The sequence below is a fragment of the Limanda limanda genome, chromosome 11 (assembly GCF_963576545.1).
Source record: "Limanda limanda chromosome 11, fLimLim1.1, whole genome shotgun sequence".
In the NCBI taxonomy this organism is placed as follows: Eukaryota; Metazoa; Chordata; class Actinopteri; order Pleuronectiformes; family Pleuronectidae; genus Limanda; species Limanda limanda.
The window spans coordinates 9,731,820-9,752,446 of record NC_083646.1 but is presented as its reverse complement, the minus strand read 5'-3'; the positions used below and the strand labels follow the sequence as shown (position 1 = coordinate 9,752,446).

Below are 20,627 nucleotides of genomic sequence, written 5' to 3'. Positions count from 1 at the left end.
CATCTCTCCCTCCGCCAATCTCCCTCCATCTTCCCTCGTTCTCTGCTTCCACATCCTGTATCCCCCCCGGACTTACTATTTCATCTTATGTTCTCTCTTTCTTTTCGACAGGCATCCGAGCTGGGGATGACATCAGCATTTTACAAGTACATCCTCACCACCATGGTAAGAGTTCTTCCCCTTCCTCTCTTTCTGTCGTCTTTTCCTCCCCGCTCCCTTCTTTCTCTCCCCCTCGGCTCTTCCTTTTCTGTCTCTTTATGAGCCACCGAAGGTGCTAAGGCGGAGAAAGTATTCGATTAAGGGCGAAGACAGAGGTGACAGGCAGAGGAGATGAAGGATGGCGAGATCTGAGAAATGAACGTACTGTACAAAGATGTGGAAGTGCAGAGGAGGATGGGGGGAAAAAAGCAGAAGTAAAAAGGGGTCTGAGGTGAAGATGATGACAGCGAGATGTGGCCTTTTTCTTCTGCCACCCGCCACCTTCTTTACTCTTCCAGTGTTTTCATCTGCCGCTTTGATATACTCCCCTCCCCTCCTGCCATTTGAATTAATGTGTCACTTTATGCTGCAGACCTGATTTATTTTTTTCTCCTCTCTTGGCCCTCTCTGTGTGATGTTCTCTTGTGCCTCAGATGCGGCGTCTTGTGTGTGTGTGTATCTCTGTGAAACGATACTGGATTCATCAACCTATCACCATTTTCCTCTTTTCCCAAGTTGTCCTTATCCCTTTTTCTCTCTCCTTTAGAGATTAGATGTTGTCACTCCCCGCAGCCTCTCTTTTTCTTTATCACACTCTTCTTTGCACCGTATTTTTCTTCTAAGCAGAGGTTTGATGCTTTGTCAACATTGTCACTCACCTGAATTTTCTGTCTCTGTCTCTGTCTCTACAAACACCCCCCTCCCACTCGTCCTCTCTCTCTCTCTCTCTCTCTCTCTAGGACTTCCCCCTCCTAAGACTGGATGATATAGTGGATGAGCACTCCAATATTGTGGGCTTCTCCATGTTCAACACCACACATCCCTTCTACTTGGAGTTCATCAGGAGCCTCAACCTCTCTTGGAGGGAGGGCTGCGACCTCACATATCCCGGCCCCGCGGTCAGTCTCTGGAACTCAGGCGTACTCACACATGCACACATCCACCAGTAATTTTTACAGCTTTGTTTTGCATGCCAGGAAAAATTAAGCCACTTTATTCCTCACACTGATTCATGGAGCTGTTAAAGAGATTCAGCTAGTCTTTTGCTTGTATTTAATGGGTATTGATGTATCCATCTGTGTATCCTCCCCACTGGTTTACTCATACTGCACATCTATTCTCTCTCTCTCTCCCCTCTTATTTTATCCGCCACCCCCTTCCATTTCTGTTAACCACTCAATCATCTGTGCCTGCACCTCTCTCCTCTTTCCTTATTGCCTTTTTTTTTTTTCCTCCTGACTCCTTGTCCTTCCTCCCTATGTTTCCATCCCCCCTCTGTTTTTCTCCATTTACCACCTCCTCTTCCACAGCTCTCGTCAGCGCTGATGTTTGACGCGGTGCATGTGGTGGTGGGGGCGGTGAGGGAATTGAACCGCAGTCAGGAAATCGGTGTGAAGCCTCTCAGCTGCAGCTCACCTCAAATCTGGCAACACGGGACCAGTCTGATGAACTACCTGCGCATGGTAAACGTTTGATCAGTCGGCCTGTGAGCAATACGTGATGTGCAATCACCCCCTCATATGTACCCCATGGTAATTTTCATTCGCATGAACATGCACATGCATACATCATAAGAAGTGTGGGTGAAAAAGGAGCCTGATGTTTTTTTTCTTATCTTTACACACAGCCATCATATGCACAGTGACAATATCAACTGGAGTGATAAATAACCAATGTCTGAAAATAGTGACACAGACATTTGCCATTTCCTGAGACAAAGCCTTCATATTGAGGCAGAAACCATCAGTAGATTAATGTCTCAAAATGAATGAACTATTTTTTCGTAATCTATTTAACGTTATCTTCACATTGATCAGTCACGTAGAAGCAAAAATGCCGGAAACAAACAGTATCTGCAGCCTGAGTTCAAATGATCTGTCTTATTTTAATTTAAGAGACTGAAACCAGCCAATGTTAGACATATCTGTTTTTAAATGACTGAAGATAAACAGAATATTAATTGACAGTTGTTTTGGAAATATTAATCGTTTTCCTTCATTTAAAAGCAAAAAGTCAAACATTTGTTGCTTCCAGCCTCTAAAATGTAGACAACACACAAACAAAACCATGACTGCTAAACCAAAGAGAATACCAACAAATATATATTTATTGACGATGAAAAGAATCTGTCTTGTCTGAACAAAAGCCAAAATTTTAAATGTATAATCACTAAGGATAAAATCATCAAATCTGAGATTGTACAACCATTGTAGTTTTTTTTTGCTTGGAAAATGGCTCAAACAATGACCATGAATAGGTGATTCATTTTCCTCCTGATTGATTTATTGATGAATGCCGACAGTACAACCACATTCTGTATCATCCTCGCCTGGTGTCAAATGTAACCTCTGTCTCCTGTTGTTCTTTGTCACCTCCCATCTCTGGTCGTTTGTGTGTGTGTGTGTGTGTGTGTGTGCGCGTGTGTTTGTGTGTGAGTCTCATTGACAACCTGTTGTCAAGGCAGCCCGAGCCTCATCTCTCATTGCCTCCGCCCCACCGACCCGACATCTGTCTTTGTTAGTCAACATCATGGTGTGCTCCATCTTCAGCAGCGTGCCATTCATCATAGATCTCGCTAACTGTGCCAGCACCTGGGTTTTGGAGCGGCAGAGCTGAGCTGCGAGGTGCAAGTCTTATTAGGAAGCTGTTGACTCTCTCTGCTTCTCTGTCTGAGCCTCTCACTCAGTCACTTTCTCCTAGTTGATCCGAAACTGATTATCCCTGTCTGGTCCAGCCTCAGACACAGTCTCTGTCTCTCTTGCTCTTTCCTTCTCTTTGTCTCTTACCCACTCTTCCCTCCTAATCACTCTTGATATGATCTGTTTGTCTAATCGTGATGGATAGTGAGAAGAAGAATGTTTTGTCTCACAGAGCAGATTGCCTGTATTTATTTATTTCGCAATCTATCCTCATTTTTCCTACCCAATCTCCTCTCATTGACTTGTCTTTGCCCTGCATCCTTCGTGTATTTCCTCACGTGTCCCTCTCCACCTCCGCCCCCTCCAGGTGGAGTACGATGGTCTGACAGGCCGTGTGGAGTTCAACAGCAAAGGTCAGAGGACCAACTACACCCTGAGGATCCTGGAGAAACACAGAGGAGGCCACAAAGAGGTCAGGAGTCACCAGTTATTATGTAGCAGCCAGGTCACATGGGCCTAAGGCTTTGGGTTAGAAGTAGATCAACTGTCTGATTGAACAACGCTCAGAGGCGGGTTTGACTCTGAGGTCAGCCTCGTCCCCTGGTAGCAGCCAAATATTTTTACTTGGTTGAGTTTTTCGGATTTCACCTGACGGCACAGAACCACAGCCTCCCATCTGATAATGTGTGTAAACATTTGTTTTATCTGAAGGCTAGAATACATTAGCTGCCTGCATACTTCATCAATTGAATTTTAGATGCTACATCTCTAGCAGGTCTGCGGTGTTGAGTGTAGCATTGTGCATCTCTCCTCCCTCGGCCACAGCTGCACGTTGACGTGACGTTCTCTCATCTGACGGATGATATTTCATTAATGTTAGTTTATTTTCTACCCATGGCCATAAATAATGACATTAATTTGTGGAAATCAGTGTTTGTAACTGGCACGGTTCAGAGGGACCAGACATGGAGCATTATCATTCTGGAAGTAGCCATTAGTCGATGGTAAATTGTGGCCATAAAGCGATGCACATGGTCAGCAACACCACTCAGATAGGCTGTGGCGTTCAAATTGATTGGTAGTCAGGGGCTCGAACTGTGCCAAGAAAACATTCTCCACACCATTACGCCACCACCACCTCCAGTCTGAACTGTTGACACGAGGCAGGTTGGCTGTGTGGATTGATGCTGTTGATTCCATCTCCCCAGCAGAAATCCACATTCATCAGAGCAGGCTTCATTTCTCCAGCTCTTCAAATGTCCGGTGTTTGGTGAGCCCACTGCAGGCCGTCATGTCTGCTCTTGGCTGACGTCCGCTTCGATGTCCGACACGTTGTGCACTCCGAGACGGTCCTCTGCTCGCCACAGTTGTAAAGAGCGGTTATCCGGTTATTCTGTCAGCTCCAACATGTCAGGCCAGTCTCCTCTGACCTCTTTCATCAAAGAGGAGTTTTTTTCGTCTGCAGAACCGCTGCTCAAAGGATGTTTTTAGTTTTTTTCACCATTGTTAGAAAACTCTGGAGACTGTTAAATCTGAAATATATCTGGAGACTGAAAAAACTGAAATATTCAGCCCAATATTCCACAGACATTTCTCCTCGTTCGAATGTTTAACGTGAAGCTCCTGACCTTCATATGCATTGAATATATGTAAGCAACCTGGTTGGATAGATAATGTTCAGGTGTTCCTCATAAACTACTGTCGGAGTGCAGTGTAACAAAAGCAATTCAAGTCATTAAAACACTGTGTTACGTATTTCAGCAATATCTTTTTTCTAACGTTAGTATACGTAAATCGCCATAATCCAGACCAATTAAATCTGCAGCAGCATGTGTGTTAAACCGCGCTAGGGTGTGTTTTATTGCGTGTTTCTTCTTCTAAAATATTTATCATCCTGCTTTCAAGTTTTCATTCTATGCATTTATTCCCTTTCATTCATCTTCCCGGACAGGATCTGTCCTCTCGGTTCGGGTGTTTATTTATGTTTTTGATCTATCAGTAACAAGCCACAACACATTTGTTAAGGGGTTGTTGGACAATTTGTGGAACCAAAGTAAAACGACGGCGGTCCGAGCTAACGAGGTATTAAGCACCGTTTGAGTGCCTCGTTCCGTCAATGAAGACTCCTCCAATGGACATTAGATGGAAAGTGAGGGGAGCTAGAAATCAAAATCCATTTCCCCCCGTGTTTCAAAGTCAAGATTAAATGAAGCATAAATACACCCATCACTGCTGAGCCAGACTGAGCGAATTGCGCTGCGGTTCATTGACTCCGGGAAACACTCTCTCGTCACCTTCCATTTATATGTTTTCTCGGGCTTGACCATGAGGCCATCTGCACTCTGTGTAAACACTAAATGCCAACTGATAGCCGCGGTTAAATCAAGACTTCATCTCCGTGGGAGACTTGCATTGTGGTAATTATCGTTTTAACTCACCTCTTTCAGCTCGGCAGCACCTGCTCTGTAGCCCGGCTGCGGTGGTTCACAGAAAGAAAAGGAAAAAATCGAGTCCACTTAAATGTCAGAGCTGGAAACAGAGTGTCAAAGACAAACTGTAATTCTCTCTGAAGGAATCGTTACCTCTCGTTTGACCTACTGAAAGATGTACATTAATAATTTCCGAAGAAATTCCTCTGTGATGCGCAGGGTCCTCCGTGCGCGCTGCCGAGGTCTTAATCACGCATTTATGTGCCTAAGTGACTTTACTGTCTCCATAAAATGGAAATATGTTGCCTTTTTTTAAGTGCAATTTAAAAATGGTGTAAGTGAAGGAAAATACACATGGCAGGGAAGCTCCTGATCATGAATGCTTTTCATTACCATCTTTGCCATCTTGTCTCAGCTCGTTGCTCTGCCCGTAAACATCGGGGTTTTTTAACAGTAGTGCATAGACTGCAGGTTCTTATATAGCTCCAGTGGGAACAATTAACTCAACGTGTGTATGCAGCATGTAACAGTATGGGTAACAACGCAAGGCATAAAATATTCAACATGCAAAGGTACTATAAACCAGACCAATAGGGTTAATGTACTCACTGGAATGCTTACTTGTAGCCTGAAGTGACAGCGTAACGGTTGCAGCGTACCTAGAGATTATTTAGCACATTATTTATCCCACAATGACCATTGATTTCCACTCACTTTCTCTTCTGTGCTAGATTGGGATCTGGTACTCGAACAACACCCTGGCGATGAATTCCACCAGTCTGGATATCAATGTCTCGGAGACGCTGGCAAACAAGACACTCGTTGTCACCACCATACTGGTAAGGTCGCGCCTACTTTCTGGACTGCTGCCCTGGCGAGGTCGGAGATGTTTTCGTGTTTTGCCGTGCAAGCTGTGCCGCAGCCCGTGCTGCGCTGTGGTCTGTTTCTGCTAATTCTGCTGTCACTGTAGCTGTCATAGAAACTGACACAGCGCAGAGAGAGACGTGTTACTGAACTCAAACTGGCAAAAATCACGGTCGCCTGCTTTAATCCAAATACTATGATTTGTCTCCTGCTGGTTTCCTCATGAGTAATGTAACATCCGAAAATCAATAAAGCTCTTGCATGATGCTGCTGTATCATCATCAGGTTGGAAATAGATGTGTAAAAACAACCTGATACAGGAAATTGCCTGCACCACCGAGTGCTTTAAAAACAGTAAGGAGGATAATCCTATTAGAATTTAAAATAGTAGAACAAAGAGGAGTCTTATATGGTTTTGTTGTGGCAAGCTTATACGCAGATATTTCCCAGCCAACCAAGCTGTTTTGCTTTATTCTCCCAGGATCAGTTTACCCTTGATTATGTGTCGAGGGATTTCTGGACATATGACTCAAGCTTTGTGAAGGATTTCTTCATTTGGCTTCACGCTCGGTGGAGAAGACGGCCGTCTGTCTTCTCTTTGTACCCAGGTCTATTTCAAAGGCTGTCACTGTTTCTGTCTGTTTTGTCTTTGATCCGATCCACTACAGCGTTTTGCACCAGCCATGTTATGACTTTCAACAAAGAACTTGAGCAATTAGGACTGGACCTCCATAACACCAGGGGTGACTCACAAGAAGCTGATAAAGAAAATGAGCTGAATTTGTTCAGCCAAGGCCACGATATTCTATAAAATATGAAAATCTGAATCCTGTGATGCAACTCATCTTTTTATTATGTTCTCCCTGCAATGTCTTTAAAATCCAGTTATAAAGGTATCAGATGTGACAACTCTTTCTTTGAATCTTTAAAAATGACGAGATCTACGTTATATATTTTGTATTGTACATTTTTTTCCGAACAATGGAATGCATGAATTATGCTACACAAATAAACGTTCTAATTATTCTATTATTATTTATTTTGAGTAGAGATTGAGAATGCTTTAGAAAGACTAAATAAAGCAAATTAGCATATTTCCTTGCAGAACTATACCTTTAATATAATTTTAATATTTTTCTTTTTGTAAACTTTGAGCCTTAAAATCTCTGCTCAAACAGAATGCGAATTGTTTTGGATTGAGCCTCCCTGTGCCCCCCCCCCCGTGTGCAGGAAAACCCGTATGTGATGCGCAGGGACAACTACCAGGAGTACCAGGGTAACGACCAGTACGAGGGCTTCTGCGTCGACATGCTGAGGGAGCTGGCCAACATCTTGAAATTCTCCTTCAAGATCAAGCTGGTGGATGATGGGCTGTACGGGGCTCCAGAGCCCAACGGCTCTTGGACTGGCATGGTTGGAGAGTTAATCAACAGGGTGAGTACTCCCCCTCTCCCTCTGCCTCTTTCTCCGACTCTCATGCAAAAAGCACAGACACAGAAAAATGCTCAAATGTTCAAACAAGTGTCTCTACAGACAGGCACGCACAAAAACACACACACACACACATAAGCATGGACACACAAACCCACCCACGCACACACTCGCGCTTTAGCCCCCAAACCACAACTCTGCTGTAACTTCCCATGTCTCAAATTGCCCTCAGAGGGGAGTAAGGCTCTTATCTAGGACAAAAACTGACTTGATAATTCCCCAAAAGAGAGTGGTAGCATTGCCTAAAATTGTCTGCGCCATCCCTCTACACAGTAACCCTCCCATAACCCAGCCCGCCTCCCCCTACCGCCGCCGCCCCTCCCCTTTCTCCCCCCTGTCCAGGCCCAGTGCGCCTCTGACACACACTCTGGTTGAAGCAGGCTAATGAGAGCCCCTCTCTGCTTAATTACCATACAGTATACTTCAATTACCAGACTGTGGTCCCTGTGTGGGGCCTGCCACACTGGTGCTCCCCCAGCTCTCCACGCTTCCCCTCCCTCCCTGCCCTCCCCACTGCCTGATCACTCAGCTCTAATTAGCGGCCCGTGTTCATCAATTAGCTTTTAATGGAAGAGATGGAGGGAAGGCAGAGCGACCAGAGACCTGCGAGGTTTTATACAGGTGGAGAGACCATACACCCAGTGCTTACTTCCATTAGCCTCATTTGGACGGGGATAACGTGTGCGTGTGTGTGTGTGTGTGTGTGTGTGTGTGTGTGTGTGTGTGTGTGTGTGTGTGTGTGTGTGTGTGTGTGTGTGTGTGTGTGTGTGTGTGTTCCATGGGGAAGTGGACACAGTTCATGTCTTTATGTTTTTTCAAATGTGAGGACAGAATTGTATTTTTCCCATGATACATGTGAGCTCCTATTTGTACCCTAATGTTCTCATGCAACGTCCAGTGTTTTTGCACAGCTACCTGACCACTTCTCGTTTTTTTTTGTCCAACACCTCTGTCTTTCTCTTGCTCCCCCCCACTATGATCTATCCGTCTGCCCATCTGTCTTTCCCTGTCGATCCCACAGAAAGCAGACCTGGCCGTGGCGGGCTTCACCATCACGTCAGAGAGAGAGAAAGTTATCGACTTCTCTAAGCCGTTCATGACCCTGGGGATCAGCATCTTGTACAGAGTTCAGCTGGTGAGGGTGTTATCCGGGGCTGCGGGGCGACCACTGGGTGAAACTTACTCCGGACCTTGGACTGGATTTCATTTCTACCGTGTCCGCTGCTCTCAAGCGAGCAAGGGTCACACAGGAGCCGATGACAGTTGTTAGACGACACTTCAGGAATCAGGCTGTGGATCTCGTCTCCTGAAGCTAAAGCTTGTTTTTGTATAGAAAGTAGGATGCTGCAGCCACTGTGTCCATAGTGAAATTTATTGGTGTAGTTTAAATTGCCCAGTAAGTCCGTGCTCTGTAACTCTGTGACTGTGGCAGCTGTACATTGCTAATGAGGTTTTGGGGCTAGGCCAAGTATGCTTCGGCAGTAGGCATTGTGAAATAGAGCATTTATGGATTGTAGCATTAGCGTATCACAGCACTGCAGACTTGCAGTGGGAGTGCAGTGAAGGACACTGCCCTCCTGTGGTGCAGCAGGGACAATTACTGACTTCTGGGACATGACACCTTCTTTTCTATCACAGTGTGCCCTCCTGCCTGTTTGTCTGTCTGTCGGCGCCTTTCTGTTTCTTTATTGTCCTTCCTCTCCTCTTCTTCTTTTTCACCGCATCAGGGTCGGAAGCCTGGTTACTTCTCCTTCCTCGATCCCTTCTCTCCCGCTGTCTGGCTCTTTATGCTGCTCGCCTACCTGGCTGTCAGCTGCGTGCTCTTCCTGGCTGCAAGGTCAATACATTACATCACACACTGTACTGATAATCTGCAGCTCACATCTGCGCTCTATCACCATTTATCTTGTCGAACACGGGTTGCTTGTCACATACCGGGATGTTTTTTACCCAACACAACCTCCTGCAGACAGTTTGACAAGTATCGAGTGACTGATTGATGAATGAATTGGCAGAAGTGCATTACTGTTCTGTAGTTTGACCCGGTTCCGCTGGACCCCTTGTTTCCCCCGACAGGCTGAGCCCCTACGAGTGGTACAACCCTCACCCGTGTCTGCGAGAGCGCAGGGACATGCTGGAGAACCAGTACACACTGGGAAACAGCCTGTGGTTCCCTGTTGGAGGCTTCATGCAGCAGGGATCAGAGATAATGCCCAGAGCCCTGTCGACCAGATGTGTTAGTGGGGTGTGGTAAGTATCTGAATTGCTGTGTATGTGTGTGCCCACCTCCACTCAAAAACATGTATTTGACTTACTGTTGCTACTCTTGAATGTTTCACCCTCACTGTGTGTTAGAGTTTGACATTGAAAGCCCTTTTCATGTGCTAAAGGGGGAAAATGTCCCAGTGCTCAGCTTAAATCGGAGCTCAAGACTTGTGCAGGTCTGATTTGTGACATTACAACTACTTTGGAAGCAAATCTTTGTCCTTTGTGCAACTTCCATAGTGGAATTTGGAAATTTGAAGGACACATTCATTTAGGATGGATAGGATCGATCGACTTTAGTGAAGTAGGCAAGAATTTGAGACCAGCAACATACGAGGATGAGGACCAAGGTCTTTTCTGTTATGGCACCCTCTCTATGGAGCAAACTCCCAGAGGAGATCCAAGGCTGAATCCTTATACTCTAATAAATAGCTTTTATAAAACTGCTTTTTACTAGGCTTTTGGTCTTACTTTAATTTTGTAACTTTACTACACAGATTTTATAAAATTAGTATTCTTAAAACCTCTGTTTAATTTATATTATTTTACTTTATTAATTTGTCCCTTTTACTTTGCTTCTTTTTATGATGGTTTGTATTTGTAATTCGTATTAAAAAGTGCTATGTAAATAAAGTTTATTAATATATTATATTATTAAAGTCAAAAATCAATTACTGGCTACCTCATTCCTTAATCAAGAACCTGCATTTGCAATCTGCTTTTCCTTAATGCTTTTTTTCCCCACACATCTGCTGTGTAAGATAATGACTTTTAGGGATTTTCGTCATATAGCTGACGCGTAGCTTATAAGTTTCGGTCTTGAAGGGCTTGCTCTTCATGCAAACAGAAAACGCTAAGCCCACAGAAATACTGGCCCAATCATTTTCCTGTGGCAACAAGAGTGAGTGTAGAAAGAGAGCTGTGCTGAGAAAGAAATAATAATCGCTAAGAGCTAAGGAGATAAAGGGTAGAGGAAGACAGGAAGGGAAAATTACACTGAGGTTGAACAAGATATGAAATAGAAGTGATTATTAAATAAAGTGAGTACATGATATTCTTCTGGAAGAAAGTTTTTAGACGTGTAGTGTAGCTCAGGTTTCTAATTGTACAGTATTTTATATATGGTGAGATGCTATACATCTCTATACTGTTCATGCAGAGGAATCTCTACTCAGGCGGTTTTGCAAATCAATGAGCAGGGCTGATTAATGGAAATAGTGGCTGTGCATGATTTTAACATCAGTGTGATAAAGTAACGATCTGTCTTGTATTTCATTTGCATTTCGCAAAACTTTGAGAAGCACAACAAATTCAGCTTTAACCATTTCTCAATTGGCATAAGCAGAAAATAACCTAAAGGACCAGCGTTTGCCAAACCAGCACCGCCTCTACTCGGTACATTTATTATGGCAGGAGGGTTGTTCCCAGCATCTTTGAGATGGTTCCCCAGTTCTCCTGTAGGATTTAGGTTGTCTCAGTGTCTCCTGTCTTCTCCTGTAATCCCAGACTGACTCAGTGATGTTGAGATCAGGGCTCTGTGGGGGCCACACCACCGGTTCTTTGTTCCTCTTGTCACTGAACATAGCTCTTTGTGGTAAGGTTTAGTTGTTGTACTGCAGAATAGTTTTGGGACAGATCCGATGGCGTCTTGATGGTATTACACGATTTATTTTAAGTCCCCAAAGCTGTGTATTGATATTCTGTTTAAAATGTCATCTCGGTCCACATCACACATCCCCACACTAACCCTTTTCCCTCTTCTTCTCCTTCTGCCTCCTCCTCGTAGGTGGGCGTTCACCCTGATCATCATCTCCTCCTACACGGCCAACCTGGCGGCATTCCTCACTGTCCAGAGGATGGAGGTTCCCATCGAGTCCCCCGACGACTTGGCCGACCAGACCAACATCGGGTACGGCACCATCCATGGAGGGAGCACCATGACCTTCTTCATGGTACGAGCCACTGCAGATGAATATATGATTTGTCTCTGTGTTTGGCACTGTTTGTGTGTAGATGTTATTTTGTGCTCTTTGTGATGGCAGCCGGATTTACTCAATCTGACAATTCCCTGAATCTCTTTATTATGACCATTTATCTTGAAGTTTTTGTGTTTTTTTGTTTTATTGTCGGGCCTGGAGTGAACGCTTGTCCTCATCTTTGCGACTTTATATCTGAGTTGCTCTATTGTTTTCTTTATGGCTGTTTGTGTTAAGTGGCTGACTGCCTGTGTTTGCTTATGAAAGCGCTTCCGGCATCTGTGTCGGCATCTGTGTTTGTCATAGAGCACGCGCATGTGTGTGTGTGTGTGTGTTTTCTTTGTGCGTAGGTGTGTTTACATGTGGGTGTTTGTGTAGGTGAATGTTTAAAAAAAATCTACTTGTTTAGTTGTGTGCATGTATGGGAAATGGCTAGATGCCAATGTTCGTTTTTGTGTGTTTTGCTTTCTCATGGTGTTTGTCAATATTGCGTATATAAATAAGTGTGGTATATATTACCCCACTCATTGCCAAATACACACACACACACACACATACACACACACACCTTATCTACACTCAAAACAACATGTAATTGTACACATTAAACACTCAATCCTCAGTTTTGAGCGTGCCTCATTTTGCTGAGTGCTGCACCCCCTCCTGTGTGCTGATTTACCTCCATCTGTAGAAAAGATGTTGCATCAGCTGCGCCATGAGCAAATAATCTGTTGCCTTAATTCATCTCACTTTTTCTCACTCTCCTGTCCTCTCTCTCCTTTTACCCTCTATTTGCTGTTGACGTTGTACTCTACTTGTCATTATTCACGCTAGATTTTCTGACCTATGTGTATTTCCCATTTGATTTCTTCTTTAAATACCAATGATAACATATCGATGTCTGCGGTCAGTGTTGAATCTGTGTTGATGTCTTCTCGTTCCTCTGCAGAACTCACGTTACCAGACCTACCAGCGCATGTGGAACTACATGAACTCCAAGCAGCCCAGTGTGTTTGTGAAAAGCACCGAGGAGGGCATTGCCCGTGTGCTCAATTCAAAGTATGCCTTCCTGTTGGAGAGCACCATGAATGAATACCACCGCGGCCTCAACTGTAATCTCACAAAGATCGGAGGCCTGCTGGACACCAAGGGCTACGGCATCGGCATGCCACTGGGTAACAACGCTTATTTTGTATTTTCAAATTTCTCCTTGTTGGACCTGATGATGTGATAAATGCAAAGAAAAGTGATAAAATCTAAATAAAAAGAGAATTTCAAACAAAAACACATAAGAAAGCAAATAAAATAGTCTAGAGAATCCAAATGCCTTAATCTTATCGGGGAACTATTCCAATGTTTAGGTGCTACTGACTGGAAATCACAATCCCCCCGAAGTTATAAGGGTTATAAAAGTTTTTAAATGAAATCTTTGATCAACATAAAGCCAGAGAGGTAAAAATAAGTGTATTATGTGACCTTGTGTTGTCTTGCGTTAGGAGCCAATAGCAGCAGCACGTTGAATGGCTTGTCAACATTGTGGTGATTTAGTGAGAGAGGTGAAAAGGGAATTGCAGCAGTGCAGTCTAGAACATTTATTAGCATCTCCATTTCATTTCTTGACACAGCATGACTGACAAGGTAATACCCTCAAATAAGACGAATATAAAATATAAGCACACATAAGTTAAATTGCTTGGAATACAGTGCGTCACAGTAATCGTCACAGTTAGAGATAATCATTGTGTAAAGCTATCTGCTAAGTTGTTACTTTTCAATTATAGTTCTTATTTAGAGATATACAATATATATATAAATCCATTCATGTATAGTGGGCTCTTACGTTTGAATATTGACTTACTTTAATCTGTAACATTTTAAATTGCTGCTATGTTAAATAAACAACCGAAACAAAAAACACCTCAAGCGGAGAGGATGCAATTACACACAGTTTAAAATATGATAATGAATGTATGAGTCTTCCAGTGGGCCTATGAAAATGTTTTGAGAGGAGATTTATACATCAGTATTGATTTATTCAGGGTCGTTTCTTTCAAGCTGTACATTTAAAAGCACAAGAGCCCCCATGGCAAACACTCAATCAGCTTTTGTCTTTTTGCCTCCACTCACTCGCCCGAAGGTCCAAGGCTGGGATTGGCCTCGTCAAGCGTTTAAAGGTCACAGAAGGTCACACATATAGCTGTCATGTCAATTTATCCATAAAGGCCCTAGATCGACTGTGAAATCGAAAAAAAGGCATCTAGTGTTATATACGAAACCAGGAGGATTGTAACAATTATCCGTTTTTTATGGTTCCAAACGCTCCTGCAGTATTTTATTGTAACTGTGCCGTAGCTTGTAGATTAAGGCAAAGGAATAGCAGGAACTAATTAAAGCAGGAACCTATTAAATATGTATGGTCTTCTGAGTTCTACATCCAGTAGTTAAAGAAAACATTGACAGAACAATAGTTGTGAGATCAGGCTTTTAACAAAGAAAAGAAATATTATCACAAAGCATGTTAACACACTGGCTCCAAGCCTTTTAATGTCTTGATACAAAGCAACATGCGCTTGCAGCCACCAATCACAGGCTGGAGACTGTTTGTTGGAACAGTGTGGTTTTCTCTCATTACATTGTTTCTTTTCATTTTTCACACAGCATGCACAGTTTTTCACAAGAAAAAATAAGGGAAATTAAAAGAATTAAAGGAAAGTTTGGAGAAAAATAAATGTCAAATGATGTAGTTGAATATATATTTTCTTATTTCCCTCTATGGTAATAATCTCACTGCACTTCAAACTCATTTTGCAAACCCTTTCAGAGGTTCTGACCCCGAGACTGGAGCTTTGTTCATCTCCACCATGTCAGACATCCCAACCCGGACATCAGCAGACTCAGCTTACTTACTAATATGAGAGGGCTCAGAGGACAATAGTGACACTGCAGTAGACAAGGAACTGAAGAGATAGAAGCAACAATGTCACCAGATTGATAAAATAAAAAGAGAAGCAGAACTCCAGTGCAGTGTTGGGGATTTAAACATGTTTTAAGTCCCTAATTGTCAAATCTACTGTGGTAAAAATAGATGATTATGTAAAAATGCTGATCTTAAAAGACTGTTTCTATGCTTAAAGGATAAATATATACAAAATATGTCATATCAGGAGCACCAGCATCTTGAATCAGAACAAATGCCAAAATTGACCCCAAAACACACAAATAAACCTCCCTGTATTCGCAACAGCACAAAAAACACAGCATAGCAATCCACCCAGAGCCATTAGCCCAAGCTGACACTATAGTGAGAAAAAGCCACTTCTCTTTCCAGTCAGAGCCCTTTCAATCTCTTTCTTTGCTGAATAGCACGGTTTCCTCAGTGAAGGGAATCGTGAAAGCTTGATTTCACCTGAGCACTTTGTGCTGGCCTCGTCGTTGTGCTTTGTAAATTCGTGGAGGTCCCATGGAGCTTCTTTCTCTGCTCAGGATGCCATTACTCAACAAACATACTTCAATAGAAAACAGTTGTTTGCTGCCGTACTGTTTCAAATCTCTTATATATTTGACCTTTAAGCTCAAGGCTGAGTTTCTTCACAGAGAGTGGACTCCAAAAATAGTCAAGGACACGGGGTCTTTATTCTCAGAGCTATTTACAGAGTGAGGTAGTAGGTCACCTATACCCCCAGTGACCTGTAGAGGAGGAGAGTGCTGTTTGAGTCTGCTGCTGGTAAACACAAGTTCTGGCAGAGAAATAGAAAAGGTGTGAGTCAGCGTGTTCAACACAGAGCAGGAGGGTTCAACATGAAGGATGAGGATTTATCTTGGATCCAAAACCCTGAACCTCATCAGGAAAAGGGATAATCACTCGTTACCTGGGAGAGGAAACATCTGTATGAGCTGCTTTCCATGCGTCAGTGCACAGCAGGTGCAATGTAACCCACTCGGAGGGCGAGGGATTTTTATGGAGAGAGGGTTTCAGGGTCTGCATTGAGGTGGGGGGAAAAATATTGTATTTTTGAAATTGTTTGTCATGGTGGGAGGTGATTTATAGCGTCTTATAGATGATAACAGCTTGAACTAGTGTCCTGGATACTGGGGTTGGGTTACATGTTTCCTTGTTTTTGCTCTTTCAACAGTTTGGATTTCTAGGGTTCTGATTTATTATGAAACTAGAAGAAGCTTAGAAGAGCGCATACCTCTGCCAAGGCCCATCCCCCCCCCCTTAAAGTCAATCAAACTGCACCAATTTGCACACACTCAAAGATATAAGTTCCCGATCCATGTTGCCTGGGAAACTGGATGATAATGCCAAAAAACGGCAGACAGTCACCATGATTTTTATAATCTTCTTCCCTGAACCATCCTGCATCCTTCCACACCGTTTTGTTTTAATCCGTCAAGTAATGTTTGAGTAATGCCGCTGAAACACAAACAGAAAGACAAACGGATGCAAATGAAAACATTACCTCCTTCTAACTCGTTAGCAAGACAGATGTTGCAGAATACAAACACTAATATAACCATATGTTTTCAAAGAAAATATATGGTTTAGGTTTAGCAGACCCTTTAACTCCTCTCGGCCTGTTCCACTGTATCTAGTTCATGACATGCTTGTTATTCCCTCTGACCAGCAGCTGCTCCGCTGGGCTCAGTCTGGATGTATTCTCGCTCTTTATCCCTCACTAATCCGCTCTTTATTCTCACCATAAGATCACTCGTAGCCATCTCTCGGCTGCAGCAGAAATTCATACTCTGCGATTCGTCCTCCTAGTTTCTTTCACATTTTTCCTCATTCCACGTTTTTTTCCTCCTCCTCTGGAATAATCCTCCTCTTGTCTGGGCTGTGTGTGTTTTGTTTTTTTCCTCTGCACCTTTTCCCGTCCTCCAACGCTCGCTCTCTTATCCTTGCCTTCTTGTCGTTTGCCAGGGTCTCCGTTCAGAGATGAGATCACGCTGGCCATCCTCCAGCTGCAGGAGAACAACAGGCTGGAGATACTGAAGAGGAGGTGGTGGGAGGGGGGCCAATGTCCTAAAGAGGAGGACCACCGTGCCAAGGGTCAGTTGACCGCAGCTGTCTGTCTCCACTCCCTTCTTCTCTCTAATGTCCCCAGTAATAGTCTCCTCACTCTCTGCTCCAGTCCCACTAATGGCTAATGCCTAACCTAAAGTCCTTGTGAAGGGTGCTTAGCACAATCTACTTTCCCAAATGTCTCCTGTTTGTCTCAGGTGGTGTGTAATGGAAATCATATTAGAGAGAGTGTGACGGTTTTTGTGTGCGAGGCAAATGTGTGTGTGTGTGTGAGTGTGTGTGTGTGTGTGTGTGTGTGTGTGTGTGTGTGTGTGTGTGTGTGTGTGTGTGTGTGTGTGTGTGTGTGTGTGTGTGTGTGTGTGTGAGTGAGTGTGTGAGAGCGTTAAGAGTCTGTGCCTGCGTACATGACAAAGACAATGAAAATGCCTCTGACTTAAAGCCGCTGCTGTCAGAGGAAAACCTCTTTTAAAAAATGGTTTCAATAACTTTGAACAAAATACTCTGTGCCGGATGTTTCAGCATCATTGAGCTTCATCTCAACACTCCAGCATTTCAGGCTCCGTAATTCCCTCTCAGTCACTTCATCATGGGTCATTTCATCTTTATTTTAACTCAATTGGAGGAGCACTCCAGCGATTTGGTTTTGCACTTTCTTAAGGTTGGAGCAAATCTAAAAAGAAGGGTCAAATTTGAGGCTGAGAAATTGTGATTTTTAGTCCTTAGGAAGAGAAAAGGTCCATAAATACTGAGAGGCTTTTCAGACCCTCACTTAACACAGGCTGTCAACCCAGTGGCTGATCGAGTAATTTTCTAAATTGGTTGTTAACACCTCACAGCAAAAAGGTTCCTGGCTTGTGTTGTGGAGCCTGCATTCTCTCCCTGTGTTTGCAACATGTTCTCCAGCTTCTTACTTTTCATAGACATGCAAATTCGGTTTATGTGTCTAAATTGACTGAGAGTGAATGGTTGTTTGTCTCTGTGTCTGGGTCCTGCGACACTCTGGCGACGTAACAAGGATGTACCTTCTGCCCAAAGTCGGCTGGGACTGGATCCAGCTCCCTCCGCCATCCTCCAAGGATAAGCAGTATCTGACAAAATGGGAAGCTGATTGTGTGACATTGGGACGAAGCTTGTACATTTGGACAGAGTTTGTCTCCAGTATTTAATCAGCTGCTGTCTATGACTTCATATTTATTGATTTCATCTAACTCTTGGCAAGAAGTTAGAAAAAGAAAATGAAATAAGCCAATACTTTCCAAAATATTGAACCATCCATTTAACAGAGTTCCTCTGGTGGCACAGAAAAGATTATGCAACAGTTTTTACTGGCTGCGCAATACTCCCTGTGTCTAGTCAAGACAAAATGGCCTTTTTGACAAAGTGTTGCATGTGTGTGCTGATGTGTTTTCTCTCCTGTGGCTCGCTCTCAGGTCTGGGGATGGAGAACATTGGGGGCATCTTTGTGGTGCTGATCTGTGGCCTCATCATTGCCGTGTTTGTGGCCATTATGGAGTTTGTGTGGTCGACGCGCCGCTCGACAGAGACCGATGAGGTATGCCCCCATACCTGCCCTCGCCGACACCACAGACACACCCCAGTAGGTTCCCATGGCACCCCGCCAACCCTTTTGATTACGTTGTTTCGTGGGTGTGTGAGTGTGGGTAGATTTTCTTTTTCCTTTTGCCTCCACTGATATGTTCGTTTGTGGGTCTGTGCTTGTGTAACGTTTGAGGTTATGTGCATGTTGAGATGAGAGGAATGTGCCCCTGAACTGCTATGGTGTCAAAAGACGATAAAAAACAAACAGAGACTTGGATTCTACTTTGCATGCCGTGCCTGTTTTGAAGTCCCTGTGCCCTTTTTTTAGTGTTTGGTGTTAAACAGTGTGGCAGTTTCAAGTGTCTGTGAGCTAAACTTGATGGTGCGAATAAGCAATATTGAGAGATGCCAATATTTGCTTGCATAAAGAAGTAGTGTGATCTTTTCCCCTGGCATTAAATGTCATGATGTATCTTCTTTTACATGCCTCACATGTACGCTGGTATTCTTCGTTTCCATTCTTGGATTACTTCTACCCATCTCACTGTGCGTCTCCCTCTCTCACTCTCTCTCTCAAACACACACACACACACAAACAAACACACACAAACACACACACACACACACACACACACCTCCCGTCATTCGGCCATCAGTGTCTGTTCTCCGATTATGAGTCCTGTTTCTGTTTATGTGAGCACATGACTTCTATTATGATTTCAGTGAGAGTGGTATTTGTCTGTCGTGGACGTGTTGGTGCATTTTGTTCGTCGTGTATCCCTGTAGATATTATTTAAACATGGGGATGTGTGTGTGGGGTTGTGCCGTTTGTGTGACTGGGTTTGTGTTAGTGCACCTGTAGGCCTGCCTGTCCGTTCATAGTGCACAGTGTCATAATGAAGTGCCCATAAACTAAACGACATTTTGGTGTTTTGTGTGTTTGGATTGTAATAACTCTCTGCTCCTCGGTTATTCTCCCATCTCTACCCATCTCCACGTCCTTCCCCTCCACCTCCTCATTTCTGTTTTCAAAATTCATTTGTTGATCTCTGTGCCCTCGCTTCTCCTGCAAACCTTTCGTTTACCATGCTTTACTACGCCTATTTTCTCTGCCTTGTTCCCTTTTTTTCGTTGTCCTTTCATTTCTTTTGTGTTTTCCCTGCGCTCTCTTATTCATGTACTGCCTTACCACTGTCTTGTTCGGCTGCCTGCCTACTTTGTGTCTGTTGCGCCCCTCCTACCTTTGCCTCCCTTCCTTCCCTTTTCCTTCCCTTCCGTCTTTCCTACTGTCCTTCCTCGTCCCTTCCCGTCCCTCTCTAGGTGTCTGTCTGTCAGGAGATGATCACAGAGTTCCGAAACGCCGTCTCCTGTAAGAAGAGCTCCCGTATGCGGCGCCGTCGGCCCCTCAGCAGCTCCGCGGCCCTGCGCCACCCGGCACGCATCGCTCTGGGGGCCCCGCGGCCCCTGCGCCTTGTTCGGGAGATGCGCCTCAGCAACGGAAAGCTCTACAGTGGAGCAGGCCCCCTGACAGGTGGTGCTGGAGGTGGAGGAGGTGGAGCAGGAGGGCCAGGGCTTTCAGATCTTGGTCCTGGACCGCAGCGGCTCCTGGACGATCCCCTGGGCGCCAACACCACCCCTCCTCCACCGGCCCCCGCCCCTGTGATGCTGCCCGCCCGCAGCTGCACCCACGTGAGGATCTGCCAGGAGTGCCGGAGGATCCAGAGCCTGAGGTCAGGCACCAGTTTAGGATCGACCTCGACAAGGATACCACCTTTATCAGCACCCCTGCCCAGGTTACCCCCTCCCCCGCCTCCATCCTCATCCAACACAGACAGTGAGGGCGGAGGGGGGCCCAGCCCGAGGCGGCTACATCACAGCCCCCCACCTCATACTGCCCGACCCCTTCCACCTCCACAGAGCAGCAACACCACAGACCTAATGGTGAACCAGGACTGAGACCCGAGGCGTGTGGGCGGGGGCGGAGGGCAGCAGGTATCCAATGACGTGACTGGGGGACATTTGTGCTGCTCAGAGAAACACTGCTCGGTTCCGCAGGTGAATTTCATCGGAGAACAAAAGGGGGAAAAACTGAACTTGGCAAGGTCGTCCAATAGAGAGCGAGGCAAACGAATAAACAAGGAAGACTGAAACCTGTTCTCCAGGTGAGCTTGAGGCCCGCAGAGACAGAACTGGCTCCAAA

General features: G+C 44.5%; 1 protein-coding gene across 2 annotated transcripts in view; it reads left to right on the top strand.

The window, feature by feature from the left end:
- grik5 (glutamate receptor, ionotropic, kainate 5) overlaps positions 1-20,383 on the top strand; it is a 29,914-nt gene extending 9,531 nt beyond the window's left edge. The window contains exons 6-20 of one of the 2 annotated variants that reach the window (XM_061080980.1): positions 112-165; positions 939-1,097; positions 1,509-1,661; positions 3,205-3,309; positions 5,998-6,105; positions 7,361-7,564; positions 8,643-8,756; positions 9,349-9,458; positions 9,698-9,871; positions 11,673-11,838; positions 12,812-13,037; positions 16,787-16,915; positions 18,319-18,440; positions 19,084-19,120; positions 19,748-19,800. In XM_061080980.1, the coding sequence (XP_060936963.1) occupies positions 112-165; positions 939-1,097; positions 1,509-1,661; positions 3,205-3,309; positions 5,998-6,105; positions 7,361-7,564; positions 8,643-8,756; positions 9,349-9,458; positions 9,698-9,871; positions 11,673-11,838; positions 12,812-13,037; positions 16,787-16,915; positions 18,319-18,440; positions 19,084-19,120; positions 19,748-19,800 (1,914 nt within the window). Of the gene's footprint in view, positions 1-111; positions 166-938; positions 1,098-1,508; positions 1,662-3,204; positions 3,310-5,997; positions 6,106-7,360; positions 7,565-8,642; positions 8,757-9,348; positions 9,459-9,697; positions 9,872-11,672; positions 11,839-12,811; positions 13,038-16,786; positions 16,916-18,318; positions 18,486-19,083; positions 19,121-19,747 lie in introns of both variants that reach the window. The other variant, XM_061080979.1, reaches the window with a different exon arrangement.
- The last annotated feature ends 244 nt before the right edge of the window (positions 20,384-20,627 follow it).